Source organism: Nymphaea colorata, chromosome 1 (genome assembly GCF_008831285.2).
Source record: "Nymphaea colorata isolate Beijing-Zhang1983 chromosome 1, ASM883128v2, whole genome shotgun sequence".
Lineage (NCBI taxonomy): Eukaryota > Viridiplantae > Streptophyta > Magnoliopsida > Nymphaeales > Nymphaeaceae > Nymphaea > Nymphaea colorata.
In genome coordinates this window covers 37,944,569-37,963,778 of record NC_045138.2, presented here as the reverse complement: position 1 = coordinate 37,963,778, position 19,210 = coordinate 37,944,569, and the positions used below count along the sequence as shown (strand labels likewise).

At 38.6% G+C, this 19,210-nt stretch overlaps 2 protein-coding genes across 4 annotated transcripts; one reads left to right on the top strand and one right to left on the bottom strand.

The window, feature by feature from the left end:
- Positions 1-4,095: 4,095 nt before the first annotated feature.
- On the top strand, positions 4,096-14,864 carry LOC116255014 (probable serine/threonine-protein kinase At1g54610). 3 transcript variants are annotated; one of them, XM_050079423.1, is made up of 10 exons: positions 4,096-4,396; positions 4,640-5,638; positions 5,864-6,148; positions 6,242-6,559; positions 8,735-8,962; positions 10,059-10,156; positions 10,904-11,018; positions 11,641-12,081; positions 13,669-13,900; positions 14,452-14,864. In XM_050079423.1, exons 2-9 carry the CDS (start codon positions 5,246-5,248, stop codon positions 13,843-13,845), a joined length of 2,055 nt encoding a protein of 684 aa, XP_049935380.1. In that variant the 5' UTR covers positions 4,096-4,396; positions 4,640-5,245; the 3' UTR covers positions 13,846-13,900; positions 14,452-14,864. The 3 variants fall into 3 exon arrangements, with proteins under 3 accessions (XP_049935380.1, XP_049935376.1, XP_049935373.1); XM_050079419.1 differs by having other exon boundaries at positions 13,669-14,028; XM_050079416.1 differs by having other exon boundaries at positions 13,669-14,036.
- A 487-nt stretch (positions 14,865-15,351) lies between these two features.
- Positions 15,352-18,327, bottom strand: LOC116255006 (putative pentatricopeptide repeat-containing protein At5g65820). The gene has a single exon (XM_031630699.2). The coding sequence runs from the start codon at positions 17,774-17,776 to the stop codon at positions 15,401-15,403; it is 2,376 nt and encodes a 791-aa protein (XP_031486559.1). The 5' UTR covers positions 17,777-18,327; the 3' UTR covers positions 15,352-15,400.
- Between the last annotated feature and the right edge of the window lie 883 nt (positions 18,328-19,210).

Sequence of the window (19,210 nt, the reverse complement as noted above, 5' to 3'; positions counted from 1 at the left end):
GGAGTCATGATTCTCATTTTTTCCATCTTGTGGGTCTGTAAATTCTGTTTTATCACTAAAATCAATAATGTAATTTTGGGATTTTTTTTCCTTTGCCGTACAAGATTCAAAAGGATCAAATTTCTCATCTACTTAGATTCTCTAAGTTCCAACACTTGCATCCCTTTTGATCTTCGAAAATGTTATTTGAATCTGAGTTAGTTACATAATAGGCAATCAAAACGAATTGATCCGCTTACGAATCATAGCTGATATTTTGAAGATAATATTATATTTATTTACATGTTTTCGGACTCAAGCTTAGAAGTGGGAAAAGTTAAGTTTCCAATTATCCATCATGTCATTGATGAAATTATACAATCGGTTGTGCAGGCAATTTCATATTCTCTATACACGTATGTGTCCTCGATTCAGAAGACATTAGAGTCCCCTGAATTCAATTGCGTGTCAAGTTTTTTTTTTTTTTGTGATTCAAACATTAATGCAAAAAAACACATCTATTTTTTTCGACTCAATAATTTCTTTTTGGGGTTAAAATAAATGATCGGTTAGCCTGTCTTTCTATGGTTATGCTGAGCGTATCTACACAACCGGAACAAGTTAAAGCAACTCGGATCGAGATATTCGAAGTAGGCCGTACAAACGTTTGTCGCGTATTAAGTTATTTATTGTTTGAATTAAAAACACGATCTACGTTGAATTAGTGTTTATGAACATGTTGAGATGTTCACATTTTGTTTATAATATTTTTAACACAAGATTAAGAGGTCTAGTTTCTGTGTTTCACCTGGGTGGGTCTCGTCTTTACAAATCAATCATTATATAATTATTGCATAACATTCTTCTCAAATATCACTTGGTTGCCTTCGCCCACTAAAGATTCATAAAAAAATAAGATAGATGGATTGAGACCGGTCCAAGTTGAATTCGATCTCACTGACGCAGTTTAATTCAATGATGCTGTTGCCGCCTCATAGTTCTGCATGGTTCAAGAGCAGTCGTCCTCCATTAGAGCTCGACACAGAAGCAGCGGCTCGTGGGCAGCACGATTTCATGCATTGCCCCATTTTCCGTAGAAAACATATCTTATTGTGCTCAATGATTTCGGTTAATTTAGTCAACCACTGTCATGCGTTCCAGTATAGTAATATGCTTAGTATTTTTTTAAAAACCTTTTCTTTATTTAATCTAAGAATCAGGTGATCGGCAAAGGCCGCTATCCGTGCCCTCCTTGAAAGTCTCCCCTTTGATTCAGCCTTTCTAAAGAAAGATGATGTGCACCTTTGATGTTGGCAGTTAACTGTACAGTCAAAAGTTACGTGGGCATCGGCGGTGGACCTTAAAAGTGGACTAGACAATGCCAAAGCAGCGGCTTAAGTGAATCCAAAACAGCAAAAGGAAGAAAAAGAAAATCATAGAAAAAAAATGAAAAAATGAAAAAAATTAAGGCCTTTTTTCCTAAATTGAGCACTTAGATTACATTATCCAGTCAAAAAGCGAGCCGCCAGAGGTAGTGGAGCCAGTGGCGGAGCTAAAAATTTTTGGCTGAAGACGCACTCGTATATATACGTGGAATCAGAAATTTTTGATTAAAGGGCACTAGTATCTTAAATTTTAATTTTCACAGGGCACTCGTACATAAATAAGTAAAATTGATAATGTGTTAATACGTAAATATGATAATTTTTGTGGACTGGTGTGCGTTTCTGCTACTTTGTGGAGCTAGAAATTTAAGGGAAAGAGGCACAAATATATACATCAATTAGTAAAGTTTGTAGTTGAGGAAGACACTCATATGCAGATCTATGTAAACTTGTGTATTTATTCATAAATGAAACCAGTCGCCTAGGTATACTTTTATTCAGAAGCCATTGGGCAAGCTCCTATACGTATTTCAACATAAGGGCGTGTTTGCATGCAGATATAAGCCTCACTGGGATGACTTAATTGCATCAACTAAATAGCCACAAAGAAATCTGGACTACGTAATGACAGGTCTTCAGGGAAAGCTTTTGCGGTGTTTGATTTACGAGACAAATGATTTCCAAACATGCTTTTGAAAGGCTAAAGAAAAGTGATATATCGCCCATTGTTGCCATCATTGCATTAGAGATATCATTGTTTTATAGGAAACAACAAAAGTGGGATGTTATTCCCCACTTGAATGCTTTATGTTGTACGGGGAAAGGAAAAAAACAAAGGGCAGCGATGTGAATTGTGGTTTTCATATCACAAAACTCCTAAAGTTAGCCAAAAATCAAGGGTGGAGTTAGAAATTTTTTTGATTAACGGGCATTAGTTATATAATTTTAAAATTTTGAAGAGCACATGTATGAAAATGAGAAAAGGTGCCATGAAGTTTCAATATTAAACAAACACTTTTTGTGAGTCTGTGTGGGCAATTGCCTACACTATGTGCACACCTGCCTCTGCCCCTACCTAAAATGTACCCCAATGAGCAAAGAGCACCTGAATGGGCCAGTCACTAGTTCAAGTTCCATAGATGTCAAGTTCTTGCTCTTGCTGAAGTATGCGATTATCTTGGGGGAAGAGGAGTAGCTAGCCTTGGAGTTTTGTCCAGTATAATACCTCATCTTACAGGTGGTTTCTCCAAATAAAATCTTAGTTTTTGAGTTACTTGGAATCAATGGAATTTTAGAATCATCATTCTCATTCTTTAAAAATGGGAATTTCAAAATTTTGATTATGGAATTACAGACTCATTCCATGATCAAAATTACAAACTTATGATCCCAGAATTCTGGATTGTTTTCATCTCTCTCTTTGAAGACTTTAATTCATGAATTTTAAAATTTTAATTTTCTTTTCGTCAAACAAGGTATTTTTAATTCTAAAGTCAAAACTCCATACTATCAAACTCAAAAAAAGAAAAAATGAAGCTGAAATTTTCATTCCAATTTCAGGTCGAGATGATAATTTGATTCTGAAATCAAAATCCCAAATCAAACGTCTCCTATAACATTTGGCTGATTTTTGTAAAATAATGATTTTCTTAGTTCTCCTCCTCTATAGTCTATTCCAGGTGATGGCATCTGACAACCACACTAGTGTAATGCTGTTTCGGTTTGTGATGGGCACGCTTGACGTACATGGTGTTTCCTCTCCGAATCAATAAAATATGCGGTTGAATGTAATAAGCCACAGATTAGTAGCCTCCTTGTCAATAACGAATATGTCAGCCATCTCATAGTGAATCACTAGAATATTTCCTAAATCTCTTACTTGGCGGCTGATGCTAGGAGGGTCAAAAGATAATGCAGAGAAGAGTGGATCATGCAACATCATAATTCCTTCAAGTTGTGGCGAGCACGTCCCTAAGACTAGAAATAAGCCTGAAATGGAGAAAATAAAAAAAGAATCAATCGTTGGTATTGATGTAAAATGCATCAATCAATTCATATTATACAATTAAAAAATCAGTTTCAATTATGCTAAAACCATGTCAAAACAGGAACACATTAGTTTTAGATAACTTCTAAAAAACCAGATTTTTGATTTCTATCTTATCTTGAAAAGGCGAGAAGAAATCCCACCGCCTGAGTGATGATCAATGAAATTTTAGAATCATTATTCTCATTTTTTAAATTTAAATTATGTTATGAAAGAAAGAATTTTGATTTTTTTATTGAAGAGACTGAATGATCAAAGGACCGTCCATTACAGGAGTCCATCGCTTTTGCTTCGGTCAGTCCTCATGGCTCGGGTGAAGCTAGAAAATTTTCATGTCGTTTTAAAATTTTGATTAAGGTCGAAATATTTTTTTCAAAATTTTTTATAAAACAAGTGAAGTTTTTAAACATTTAAATGTAATTTTTTTTTTTTGAAATAAAGAATTTTGAAAAAGAGCGAGGCCCAAACGAACCTTCGGCCCTGCCCACTGGCAACGCTCCTCCAGTCAAAACAAAAGCGTGCGTATTCAGATATTGCAGTTCGTCAAGAAGGAATGGCATCGTTGTTAATACTGGGGTCATTGGTGGCGTTCTTGTCAAAAGTTGAACATTGAATACCCGCGAGAAAGTGCGCGCCTTATAAATATGGAAAGAGAGAGAAAGCGGACACTCATTTTCATCGATCGCCATCTTCGTTTTCTCGTTACTTATGGCCGTTGCGTCGCTCCGGCTACGTCCATCAGAGCGGGCCCAGCTTCTCGCCTGATAATGCCGGAAATCGGAAGGAAGTCGCCGGGAACAATACCCTAGTTTGTGCGCTTGCCGGAAAGTCGGCAATTGAGGCTTTCGGTTCTGCAAGGCTGTGCAAGCTCTGGTTCGGTCTTTGGATTTCGGGGTTGAGAACTGTTTTAAGGATGCGATGATCTTCTGGATTTGAGGAGGTATACGTTGCAGAGCTTGAGTAGTTGACCGTTTGGAGGTGGAAGGTGCGTCTCTTTATGTTCTGATATCGGGAAGTTTGGAGTTTCTTTGTATTTTGGTGATCCAAGGCGGAAGCAAGAAATGCGGCATTTCTAGGGCTTTGTTTTGCGCTTTTCGCCTTGGATTATGAGTTTCTGTAGGAACTTTTGTTAGACTTGAGGTTCTAGATAGCTTTTCTTTTCCTTTTAGATTTTATGATGCGTTCTGTTTTTAACTTTTTGATTTTGTTGATGTGTTTGAATTGAAAGGCTCGGAGGCATGCTGGAGCGGACGTGCTTGGGAAAGTTAGAAGTGTTGTGGTGAAGGCCTGAAGCATGCTATGGTTTTTTTTGTAATCCCTGTCTGAACGTTTGTTGACTTGTTACTTGCAATTGGATCGGTTGCTGTCCGTTATTTTTTATAAGAGAGAAACCTGAAGGTCAAAAGTTCACTTCTTGAGTTTGTTGATGTAACTGGTTTTTAGTTCACATTGGCGTTTGAAGAGCCGGCGCTCCTTTGGATTGGTGAACGCTTAATTAATGTTCAGTTTTGAGAGAAGGAATTTGCCTTCTTTCTGGTTCTATTTTTTAACATTGATGTTTTGAAGGATATTAGTCTAGAAAAAGAAGGACGAATTAGCTGAGCCTTAATTGCTTGGAGTTGAAGTTTAAGGCATACATAAACGGGTGGTTGGTCTGGGCCTTTAGGAGCTGAGAATAGCAGCGGTTGGAAGCTACAAAAATCTTGTGGACCATTCATGCAACATATGGTTAGTGTGTCCGACTGATGAATTATAATGCATATCAGCTTGATTGCAACAGAGGGCTTATGTCGGAGGACGAGGCTAGGAGCCTGACTTTATAGACGTGGAATCCATGATGAGCTGCCTATGTTTTAGACCTTCTGGGGTTGACGAGGCTCAGGTGACTCGTGGAGGAAGAGGAACAAGCAAACCGTCATCCAGAAAAACCAGTGGGTCTGTCCTTGCCAATGGCACCGTGCTCTCAGAGAAAGCAATAGGCGGCTTTGGGCGGTCTGGTAGCGATGATAATACAGAGAAGAGGGAGAGACATAGTCGTTCTGGTCGGCTAAGGGGGGATCACACTGTAACTACTACGAACCTTCATCCACGGGTTAGAAGTATGCCCAGGGGTGTGGAAGGGGAGCAGGTGGCTGCTGGTTGGCCTCCTTGGCTTGCAGGGGTTGCCGGAGAAGCGATTAAGGGGTGGATACCGCGCCGTGCTGATTCTTTCGAGAAGCTAAACAAAGTAAGTCTCTTTGTTTTTTTTTTTTCCCGGTACGCTTTGTCAGATCACTACAGAAAACCTCTCTCCTCTCTCTCTCTCTCTCTCTCTCTCTCTCTCTCTCTCTCTCTCTCTCTCTCTCTCTCTCTTTTGCAAAAAAAAAAAGAGAAAAAATTAAAAATACTTGTCACTTGCAAAGAAGTCAATCTATACTTGAAGAAACTTGACATGACAAATTGTTGGATGCAGATTGGACAGGGAACGTACAGTAATGTTTACAAAGCACGTGATCTTGATAGTGGGAAAATTGTAGCTTTAAAAAAGGTTAGATTTGATAATTTGGAGCCTGAAAGTGTGCGTTTCATGGCAAGGGAAATTCACATCCTGCGGAGGCTAGACCATCCAAATGTAATTAAATTGGAAGGTTTAGTAACGTCGCGTATATCCTGTAGCTTGTACCTTGTGTTCGAGTATATGGAACATGACCTTGCTGGTCTTGCATCCAACCCTGGTATAATGTTCACTGAACCACAGGTACGAGAATTAGAAAGACATAATATAGCTCCATATCTGAAGGTTATTTCTTGCATGTCTGCAAAACTTAACAGTGTTGCATTCCTTGGTCAGATCAAATGCTTTATGCAACAATTGTTACGTGGTCTTGACCATTGTCATTGTCGTGGGATTCTGCATCGAGATATCAAAGGTTCAAATCTTTTAATTGACAACAATGGCATCTTGAAGATAGCAGACTTTGGTCTGGCAACATTTTTCTCTCCAGGTCAGAAACAGCCATTGACAAGTCGTGTAGTGACTCTGTGGTATCGACCTCCGGAGCTCCTGCTTGGAGCCACAGATTATGGTGTTTCAGTGGATCTCTGGAGTACCGGTTGCATTCTCGCAGAATTGTTTGCACATAAACCTATCATGCCTGGCCGAACAGAGGTACTTCCATTTGCTGAATTGGTTTATGATTACAATTTGAATCTTCTTACATTTAAATTAACAAATGAGATAAGGCGGTAATTCATTTTGGTTGCCTGCAGTATCTCAGTCAAATACCAAATTATTGTTAGAAGGTCTTCATTTACTGCTTGGGTGGTTATTTCTGGTTGCATGCAGAAAATACTCTAGAGAATCGTGGTATGCGTTTGCTGGAAAATTCTAGCCACTAGTTGATACTTGATATACAGAAACTTTAGTGAAAAGAATATGGATGGCAATGCCCTTTTAATGTAAATTTAGGAAAACATCAAAAAGAGATAGGACAGTGAAATATTTTAACATTTGAATTTATTTTGATGCAAATGATGTCCAATAATAAAAATTCGTAGCAAAACAAGTTGAGGAACTCAGTCTGGCTTGAAGCTATCTATGTGCCTATAACTTATCAGTTCATGCTTTCAAAGAGGCTATTTGTAACTGATGTCTTATTGAGAATAATGAGAGTATCTTTGAATACTCGAACTTCATACTTGCTTACATGGACAGATAACCTTTCTTTTCTGTCAATCTCTAAAGTTAGTATGGTTTATCTTGTGGTGAACATTAGGGGTTGTGGAAAAATCAACACTAATCAGATTTGCTTGAAGAATATATTAACATGTGTTCCTAGGTGTTCTCTACCTAGATTTGAAATCATTACTTATATACCTGGTATGCTTCATGTCTTTGAATCACATTACAGTGAAGTGTTCCTATAGCTTCTTGTACCAATTACTCCTGATACATTATTAAGTCTTCCGGCATGTTTTCAGACAATTTGATCCATATCTTAGTTGTTAAAAATCCCGAATAGTTGGCTGATTAGTCATTTGAGTTGGTTATCAACTAGCGGGTGTTTCAATCAGGCAACTAGTTGGTTAATTTGTCTGCTTAACTGTTGGTCAGCTGACTATTTCTTGACCTATAAATGTGTATGTACATTCATTATATAGACATATATATGTTTCTGTATTGATTTCCTTAAAGATATATATATATATATATTTATAGTCAATTGGCTTCGATGAAGTATGACTGACTAGTTTCGGCTAGTCCCATTCAGTGACGTACATATCATATGATATGGGACCTTGTATGAAACATATTGTAACTTTTATTATGGGCGATATATTATACCCTTGTAGCTAGTTACAGGTTTGTAATGTACCCATATTGTACTGTATCATATGATACAGTGTGATACACCTTGTGTCATATGATAGACTAGTGGCAGAAAAAAAGAGGCAGCCAAGACCTAATTTAGAGTTTACAGATCTCTTCAACACTTGACTTCTAGGCACTCTTAGGAGTTGGGTGTGAAGGAGATCTTGCCACTTTTCATGGTACGGCGGTTGAAATTTCAACCGATTGTACACTTTTCAACCGCTTCTCATTTTTTACCCCTGCAATCAAACGCAGCCTAAGGGAAAAAATGTCGATTGAAGCTAGATTTGCACGTAGGAGATACTACAATTGCAATTGAAGAAAGAGGAGTTCCTGATTTCCACTGTGAAAGGTATAGAATCCTACTCTCATTTATTGTTTCCATTAAACAGGTTAACCACCAAATCATCATAGTCCCTTACATGCTAGAAGTTGTCTAATAGAGTCTTATGCTTTTTCTCCTTTTAATCTAGTTATTTTATGTATGTTTGGCTACAGCAGTATTCTCTCTTTTGTCCAAATGATGTCATTTTCGTTGTCACATTAGTTTTTCTTGGATGTGAAAGGTGCTATTTCCTTTATGAAGTTCCAAATTTAAATGCCTCAAATTGCTTTCTTTGCCTTCATAGCCCTCAAGTCATTTTCTGCTTTCAAATTTATTATTTATTTATGGACATCCCAGAATATGTGACCTGTGAGTGCTGGTCTTTGCCTCTGTTGCCATCTTGGCAGCATAAAGTTCTCAGCTTGCTCCCTGACCTCAGGGAGCGACTTTTGCTTGCCCTTGTAGAAGAGATACTTACATGGGGACTACAAATTTAAAATTAGAAAGTGATGACATGCCTATCTATTAGCTTGAGGCACCACATGGCTAGTTTAGGGTCAAGATACATTTGGATAACATTTGTTTTCCTTAGATTTTGTCTATACATGTTACAAGATTGTCCTTATCATTAGTGCTTTTGCTTCTAGGTGGAGCAGTTGCACAAAATTTTCAAGCTTTGCGGTTCACCAACAGAAGAGTACTGGGAGAAACTAAAACTACCAAATGTTACAACTTTCAAAACTCAACAACGTTACAGGCGATGTGTTGCAGAGTCATTTAAAGAATTTCCTCCTTCAGCACTGGAACTTGTGGATGTCCTTCTTGCTATTGAACCTGGAGATCGTGGAACTGCTGCTTCAGCCCTGAAAAGTGAGGTTGGCCATCTCTTTAACTTGCTTGTGGTTAATAAACTTTTCAGGATTATAGTTTTATATATTTCCTTTGGTACTCAGTGTATCTTGAACTCATATTAATGTAACTGTCTCATAATTTTAGAAGCATCCTTTCTTGCAGCCTTCAAAAGTTATGCTATCCTCATTTACTTATGTGAACTTGATTGGGCTCCCATATGAATTTGAACCTGTGGGATGTGTAAATGAAAGCGATGACATTTGTACCATAAATTCATGTTTTCAAATTGGTGCCAGTAACCTTGAGAAAATGATGTCTGATACTTTGATAAAACGGTTTCTGTTTGAACTTTTCTTTCAAATGTATGAAATGTTTTTTCACTTGAAGAAAATATTGAACACATTTGTATGTTCCTGTGGCTCGTATAGGAACCTGGTAACTTGAAATTACTTATAATATTATGATATTCCTTTCCACTTTCACAAATTGAGTACAAGTAAATGTGCTTTTTGTCCTATCTGAGCCCTGTGTTCTATAAGGGCATGCAAATGCTGTTACTCTTTTGACTTCTTTAACCATCTTTCCTGGTCCAGTGCAATTTTTAGATGCTCCTACCCAGAGAATTTCAGGGTTCCAACTGTGTCAGTCACATAGTTTATATGTTGGTCACATTTTTTCTTTACTGAATATTCCTTTTGGTACCTGAATTGGTAAGGAGGACATTTCTCACAGTGGATTTCTAGGACCTCATTTGCCTTGTTAGATTTTCTATTTGTCTTGTGCCATCTGACCATAACCTTGGATGCTAAAAGTTGCATTTTTGTTTTGTCAAGCTTAAGCTTAATTTTTACAGTGGTTCTGACTGAAGCTATTCTTACGGAATGGCACATGATTGATACTGCAACCATGTCTGCCAAAGACTTCTGTTTGTACCAGATGTTGATGCATATAGCCATTGCTTATGCATTATGGTTGCTTTGGAGATGCTACTTGAGTAAATTTTTTGATGAATCTAATCTGAATCCATTCATTGATTTCTTTGTTTCAGAATTGTTGCCTTGAAAATTTGTTACCCTGTGTACTTATATTTCTTTTTTGGGTATTCATATTCTCTTTCAGTTCTTTACAACAAAGCCATATGCTTGTGATCCCTCGAGCTTGCCCAAGTATCCACCTAGCAAAGAGATGGATGCCAAACGAAGAGATGAAACTAGAAAGTATGTGAACCTTTTTCTTTTTGATTGTTTGCATTGAACAAAGCTGCAAGGAGTTGGTCATGATCAAGCTTATTTAATTCGATGCTACTCTAAGTACTGAGGGTAATTTAAGTGATTAATTTTAATTAATTCTAGTGAAAGTGAAAATGCTTTAGGTAACATATATTTATTACTTTGTTATGTTTATGTAATTCATGTTTCCTTATTGAGAGAATTTTTCTTATTTTATTTTTTGTGTTTCTTAATTTTACAAATAAATTTATACAATTTTGTACATTATGTCAACTATCTTACTTTGGACCTGACTGTTATGGGTTATATTTGAAGGTCTTTCATTTGTCTTTTTGAAGGTGCATGCATCTTTGTGTTTCTGTACTTTTGCGGGGTGAATTTGAATTTTGACATAGAGGGATGTTTCTTCTGTCTTCCTCATTTTGGGGTTTTTGTTTAGTAGTTTTCACTATGATATGGGAAGTGTTGTTGTTCTAGTGAGGCAACAATACACATTAAGGCATAACAAAGTCGATTTTAGGAAAATCAGTAAAATTGAGCACTTTTTATAGAAAAGAATGAGAACTTGGAAATTGTCGCTACAGGTTCATAATACAAGCTCTGTTGCTTCAAATAATTGGGGCTGCGACTTTGCTTTGAAATCTTCGCTTCTGTGTTTTTTCACAAAAGTCATTCCTGCAAGCAAACTGCAGAACAGGCCGTATTGTTATTGTTGATATATAATTTGAATTGCAGGCAAAGGTCAGTAAGCATCAGAGGGTATGGATATGATCCTACAAAAAAAGGACGAAGAGGATCGAAAGCTATGCCAGCTCCTGAAGCAAATGCAGAGTTACCTAGTTCATTGCAGGTTTGTAGTTCGACTAATAAACCTTTCTAGTTTCTACATTGTTATTTGCCTAGACTGTTACTGCTCGCAGAAACAATCTGCATTGAAGGTTCCAGGTTCTAATGATGTTGTCAATGTAAATGTTCAAAGAGGGGTTCAATTACCTCTTATCTGATCTGATCTGGTTTCAGATCCTCAGGATTTAAAATCCATGATTTAAGATTCAGACACTCCTAGTCTAATCATAGATCAGACCATGTGACAGTTTAGAACTGCAAAATGGGGATCTCTAAGTTATGGATCTTAAGTCTGACTTGAGGTCCTTAGTTTCATGAACCAAGAATTTTGGTGTGGATTTCTGCAGCATCAGCACACCGATGCCACATATCCAACTATCTCAGATCCTTGGCTGTCTAGCACACGAAGTTTTTTTTTGCTGAACTAAGGCCATTCAAGAGCCTGAATTTGGTGTTCATATGCTTATCTTTGATGGACACCAACTCGATCTACTTGATTTGGATGTCGAGCGGGGCGGGGCCTGGCTTACGCGCTTTGAATCCAAAACATGTGAATAACTTAATTAAGTTAGCTGAATGTCCATTCCTTGGTTTGTCAGGCTACAATTCTGCTTTATTTTTTACAGAAAACAACGGTGCCGACGGGTACAAAAAGCACGAGTGAGAAGTTTCATGTCAATCAGGAAGAGACTCCTTCTGGATTTCCAATTGATCCACCACAGAAACATGTTTATTACACTGGCGAAGCAAGCATAGAATCACGGGGGCGCCATGGATATAAAGTTTCTCATTCTGGTCCGCTGATCCACCCTTCTGCATGGGCAGAGAGGCATACGAATGAGGGCAGTACTTCAAAGGGTTCATTATCTCGTGATTCATCTTCATTGTCAAGTTTTGTGGCTACTGGAAGAAGTGCCGTTCATGATAATTACAGAGATGCAGGCAATGTGCAGGGTGCACCGAGTAGAGCGTCACATTACACAGCAGATCAAGCTCAATTACATTTTCCAGGGCGAATGAGCACTCATCAGATGAAAGATGCGAAAACAAGGCAGGAGCAAACTTTGGTATGGACTATGAACTTCCTTTTGAACTTATTGTCGTAGTACTTCAATCGCATGTTGAATCGGTGTCACAGGTGAACCATTTAACAAATAATAGAGTGATCAGGGTGCCTGAGAATTGAATGGTGGCTTTGACTATCTAGAGTCATTCCAGCTTACTCATGAGGTTTGTCCGATTCGGTGTGATTTTGGTTGAGAAAAAAAAAACAAGGAGAAAAAAGTGATATACATTTTCATCATTTAGAATTAGTTTTTAACTTTTTTTTTTCTTATTTTTTCTCAACCGTTCATCACGATGGATCAAATTGGAGGACCCTTATGAGTGACTTGGGTGATATATATATATATATATATATATATATATATAAAATTTGCAGCAATTAATTTTAGGCAACTATAGAATTATAAAAGTGAAACGTATATGTTGGAATAAATAAAATTACCTTTATTGAGGAAAATAGCTGAAAAACCTTAAATATCAAATAATGCAGTCTTCCATCAAATGTTGCAATATTTGGATAGTATGAAACGTTACTTTATATTTTTCAAGTATCTTGGATTTTCTCTAAAAGATACTGACATATATCAACAAGTGATATTGGCTTTATTTTAATTCCGGTCTCACGGGACAGTTATTATGCCCCTTCATAGGCAGCCTGACCCCCCACATCATGACACAATTCACCTCATGTTAGGGGACGACGACCCTCAACTTGTAAATATATGGTCACCGTATTGGGTTGCATCTACCGAGGCATATGGGCTTAAATTAGTAATTTTAAAATAAATATTTACGTAAAATTTAAAAATAATAGTATTGATTTCTCATTCGTATCCTTATTTAGATTTGTTTGAATGACATGGCAAACCGGTCCCATGGAGGCCGTTCTTAATTTGGCAATTTAAAATAATATTTCTTCAAATATTTGAAAAAACACATTATTGTTTTATGAAAAAATTATAGAAAAGCGTCTAAGGTTTAATCAAATAACAATTTATTGCCTAGATTTTAAGGGTTCAAAGCTGCTTTTAGATGGAGAAGGTTGAACTTGATTTATAAAACTACTTTTTCTAAAATCAAAATTATTTCTATAAATGAGCAGTTGACTTTGAGAAAAACCTTCGAAGAGTTGCCTCTGGACAGAAAAGGTTACAAAAGTACTCCACTTAAATTCTTAATCAATAGATATTATTTTAATTTAAAATAATAATCTTGTAACTTACCTTTTCATTCCATAGAGATTTTTTGAGAAGTCTTCTTGAAGGTTGAGTTTGTCTATATTGTCCTCTAAAACCTGAGTGATGATTTATTATTTTCTCTTTCTGTAATTTTTTTCTTGATTTATTAGAGAAGGGGTGATTTTCCGTTCAGCCAGCGTAGTTGATATTTTGAAAGCATCTTTATGGCCAGCCTACGATGTGCTCCCCATTCGATACGAAACTTGATTCTGTGCCATATATTGGTACTTTCAAGCACTGTGCTTTGTTAAAAAAGTACTCTTTTAGACGGCGGATCTTTCTGGCTTACATTGCTGCTTAGGAGAAATAGGAAAATGGTGATACTTCGCTTACTTCTCATTCTAATCGTAGGTTCATTCCCGTGGGCAAAAGGGAAGCAAGATTCTTTACTCTGGTCCTCTCATTCAATCTGAGAACATTGATCAGATGCTCCAAGACCACGAGCGACACATCCAGGAGGCTGTGCGCCAATCACGTCTTGACAAGGCGAGAAAGAAAAGAGTCACGGCTGCTTACGACCAGGGATGATTGAGATCCCCTCCGTGCGACGTCATCAGCACTGTCATCAGCCCACAGGACACAGGCATGTAGCTTCTTGTACAGCTAAATGTAGTGTTTGGCTAAGCGGGAGAAGTCGAAGAAAATTGTGCAGCGTCAGCTTCTTTAAATGGCGATTCCCATTGCCAGTTGCCAGAAGCTTGAGGAAATCAGGTTTTACAGTACGTTATTTTCTTGTTACTCTCAATTCTTGGAAAAATGCTATTTGGAGACGTCCCTTTGCCTGATTGTCTGAAAAAAACGGGTTCTGTTGTTCCATTTCTTCAAAACACGGTTCGCTTCTTCATGACCCAACTTTTGACTGACGCTGCAGAAAGCGGCCTGGAGTTATTTTCACAACAAGATCTGACATGCATATTGCCATTTCTAATACCTTCCTCGAAAAGTTCGTTTTGCTGTTTTATTTTGTTGTTGGAACGCTTAGTTACTTTTGTTGTGAAGACATGGTTAAGTTCTTCAGAGTTCCGCTAATAGCCTAGCTTCAGTGAAAAGTTGGGTCCTTTTCAGAAAGCGTGGAACTCCTTTCGAAGATCATGCAAGTTGTGACTCTGAATGAAACTTCATAATTTTTTTCAGATGAGAGAGAGAGCACCACTGTATCTTTAATCTAATGGCTAGTCGCAAGTTCGAGGTGTCAATAGTGGAAGAAATGCGCTTGGCATTGTTGTGGTGTTGAAGGAGGGATTTGGAGCTGATTTCTGTTCTACCTTCCAACTGCTGAACAGGGAATGCACCGGTTTCGACCAATTTTACTTTCCTGAGGAGTTTCTGGGGCTGATCGTCATGAAAGATCTTTTAATTAAATTATGTGGAAGAAAGAACCAATAATAACACTTGCATGTACCATTAAGTATAGAGACAGTGGAAGGTAATCTTATAAACTTGCACTGCCTCTTTAAAAAAAAAATGTACTATTAGTCTATTTCCCTTGGGTATGTTGGATCTACTTGTTCCCTTTTAGAAGTGCAGAGCTGTCTATGTTCATCTTCTGAGGATTGCTGCCTACTGGTCATGAATCCTACTGTACAAACTTATGATTGTATTTCCTTTGGCAACATTTCTGTCATTGATAAAAAATATGATATTTACGGCAAAACTAATACAGGATCCCGAGAATAATCAGAACCTTCAAATATTAATGTCTAAATGCCTGTCATTGCGCCAAGGATGGGATGTGAAATGTGGCGTGGTTCTTCTTACGAGGATATCAAAGTTGAACTTTTTACATCAGGAAAAATGATGATGAGGCTCTTCTCGTGAGAATATCATGATTGAACGATTTTTTACATCAAGACGTATGGTGTTCATGAGATTTTTTTCGCTTTTTACCTACTGACTATGAAAATGCCTACTAAAAAAACAACCAAAGTCCACTTGTCATATCGACCACGAGCACGACCCAAACTCCATCTATGGGCGAATATTTGCTCGTGTAATGACCAGAGAGAGAGAGAGAGAGAGAGAGGGCGAGAGAGATGATTAATCATGAAATATCTGCTGCTACTCAATTCAGTTGGGATTGGAGTTACAGTGAGTTCAGCGAGTGCCGTCGGGGTCGATGTCTTCTCTTTTTCTTACCTTCCTTTTTCGCTTTTTGTTTGTCGATCATAATTCTCTCACCTCGACGTGCATAGCTCTTGAAGCTTATATTTCTATCAGCTGCCATCTGCCTAACCTTTGTAGTAATTACATATGCAATTTCTCGGTTAAAAAGTTTCCTTAGACCTCTCATAAGCTTTGCATATGTATCGGGCTGCGGCATGAAACCACTGTCAAGCATTTCAATGCACCGCGAACATGCCTCTTTCACATGCCCATGTTCAAACAATGCATGCACCCATATTGTATGGGAAAAGACATTTAGATTGGCTCCACTGTTCTTAATGACCTCCCACATTTCTGAGGCCATTTCCAGCTTCTCTGCTCTTAGAAGTGTGTTCATAAGCTCCTTCAGAGTCCCATACTGAGGCACGGACATGAGACCTCTTTGAACCATCTCCTTGAAGTAGCCGCAAGCTTCAATTAGTGATCCATGGTTAAGCAAGCCATGTATCAATATGGTGAAACTCTCAATCCCTGGACTAAATCCGGTTTCCTCTATTTCATTCCATGCACTTAAAGCTTCTTCTACTTGCCCCAGTTTGCAAGCCAGTCGAATGACAGTATTACAGATGTTGAGATCAGGGAGGCAGCCTGTCCTTTTCATTTTAGAAACTAATTCAAGGCATTCTTCCAGTTCTTCCTTCTTCTCATGAGCTACCAAGATATGAAAGTAGGTACTCTGGTTAGGATGGCAACCATGCTCAACCATGTTCTGCAACAACTCATAAGCATTATCCACCTTAGCAGCTTTGCAAAATCCACTGATAAGGGTGGTATAAGTTACAACATCAGCAACACATTCATTCCTGGACATGTCAGTGAAAAGCCGCATCGCTGCTTCCATTTTCCCTTGAGAGCAAAGGGATTGAATCAAAACAGTGTAAGAAGCAGCGTTAGGAGGACACCCTTTACTCCTCATCTCGCGCAGAAGGTCAAGGCCATCTTCAATCTTGCCCAAAACAGCATAACCAGATAAAAGGGTGTTATATACAACAATATCAGGAGTAAAACCAGCTTCCCTCATCTGAATCAGAATAAATTTGGCCTCCATCAGCTTGCCATCTTTGCACCACCCATTCAACAAACAAGTATAATACTTCAAATTGGGTGGAAATCTAAGTTTCATGTCCTCAAAAAGCGACGCAGCTTCCTTAACATGACCATTCTTACACAGAGCATCCAACAAACACCCGAACGTGTGATCATCAGGCTCGCACCCGAATTTTGGCATCTCATCAAGAACTTCGATTGCTTTTCGCACCATTCGTGCCGAAGCAAACCGTCTCATCAACATGATGAAAGTTTCAGGTGTTATAAGATAAGGATTCTCCTTTTTCATCTCCTCGAGCAATGCCCAGACAGTATCAAATTGCCTCATCTTGCCTAGAATCTTGATCATCAGTTTGTAGGTATCAAAGCTATGGGAGTAACCAGGCTGCTTTGAGGCCCAAATAAAGAACCTAAATGCCAAGTTTCCAGCATCCCCACATCTCTTCAATACTTTCTCAACCAAAGATTGCTTAAGGAACACACCAGAATCATGCAAAGCCAATTCTAGCTTAGGAATGTGAGTGTGAAACTTACATAAAACTCTATACACCCTTTCTACTTCAGGAAGGTTGCTTTCTTGGTTCTGCTTGAGCGTACCTCTCCTTTTGTCGGTTTTCAAGCTGAAGTCCTGCAGTATGTAATTAGCACGACCACTATATGTACCCGTGGTGCTCGGTAAATTTCCAATCGGCTGATTGCCTAAACGACGGGAACTAGAGGGAGGCAATTCATTACCATAATGATCAAGGTCGGCATTCATAAATTTGGTTTCCGATGCATTGCGGAAATTCCCATTTTGTTTATAACGCTTTGACGTTTCATCAAACAAGTCGCGGCCGTCTACATCATCGTCATCCCCGCCACCATCGTCCTCTTCTTCTTCCTGGCTTGTCATGGGACGATAACATTTAGTCCTTTGCTCGTCGGGGCAGCAAAATCCTGAAGCTTCCGAGTCAGTGCTCGACCTCTCCAAATCACCACCGTTACCGTTGTCATCGCCACCACCACCATAGTCATCATCATCATCATCCTGGGCTACCATGGCATAAGGCAGTTTTCTCGTGGGCGTTTGTGCATCCAAGAAGCGAAGATCGTTCCTCATTTCTGCTTGGGAGTCGCGATCTCGCAGAAATGGAGTCTTCGTGGACAAGAACCGACTCCCCCAGGCTGTATTCGTCGTCGACACCCTTCGGAAGAGAACAAGGCTGTACGCCTTGCAGAGGTGGGGCGGGGGAACGCGTTTCTGCATCTTCACCAGGGAAAAGAGTCCCAACAAGCCGATTCATGGACATCGATTCCTGTAAGAGAACGTTGCATTTTCGTAGGGAAAAGAATTTCCATGGAAGCTCTTATCCTGGAACCTAATTTCCGCAAGAATCAATAGGGGTCGTTTGATTGCCCGAAAGAAATTTCGGGGTTCCTGCGTCCAGCCAGACAACAAGTCGGAACTGCTCGCGCCAGCTTCGTTTTCTCCTCAAATCCTCGTCCCTTGCCATGATGCAATCATGCACTTTGAGTATAGGAGATACAAAGAAGTGAAAATTTACCCATTCAGTACCCTCTGAAATCTCTCTTACACATCAAACCTAGGCAGAAATATGGGCAGCAACAACTGTGGGGAAAATGCATTCACCCCATGACTGATCGTGAACATTATTAAACGTGGGATTGAATGTCTTGGGCTTCAATTTCAATCAACTTCCAATGTGTTTGGCTGTCACAGATCCAAACCAACTGCATAGAATGACATAAGAACTCATAAGTGATATCTCCAACTTAAAAAAGTAAAAGTCATGCATAGACCCTTGAAGTGAGACTACAAGCGTTTCATGAGCGAGCATCTTTTTACTTGCACTTGTCACACAAATTTGGTGTGGGCACTATATATAATTTTAAAGTCACAACAACTTAATGTTGAAACATTATAATGCGAGTTTTTAAAAGGTTGGTGTAGGCTGTGGCCCATCCCAGCTAACAAGTAGCTTCGCTACTGCTGTCTTACCATGCAGTTTTGTTTTTAATATGGAGAGAAAACAAGTCGAGTGACAGGACTTTGGGTTGGTAAGTGAGGGGTCAACTCAAACAATTTTTGTGCGGCTACAATATTAATAACCCACCGCCCAGAAAACCGCCCAGAAAAGAGGCCTGAAAGCCCTTTATTTGTACAATTGCAAATCAAGTTGCTAAGAACATATCTATAGGTTGTTTTTGCAAGGATACCCCGCCGCTCCATCACCAATGGATGCGACCCCGTTGTGTGGCCAAAGCTTGCACAACTATCAGTGACAGTGGTTTATAGGGATGTCAATGGGTCGGATTTTAATACGATATACTTTTTACCGCTATTTGTTTTATTAGATGATCAAATATTTGGGTTCTTATTTGGATTTCAATACAAATTAAGAAAACTCTATACCATTACCCAAGTCTGATTTTTAAATTGACAACTGAATTTGAATTTGAATCCGAGTTTTAGATCAAATCTAACAAATTTTTCAAAATGGATGGACATTAAATATAAGATATTCATTTAAAATTAAATCCAAATGACATATAGGTGCTCAACAAATGATCCGAGGGCAACCGTCGTGGATGGCAGGGGTTGACAGCACCTCTCTCTATCCGGCGAGGGTTGTCTTTTATTTTCATTTTTGTAAAATGTTAAAATAAATACATTTTTGTG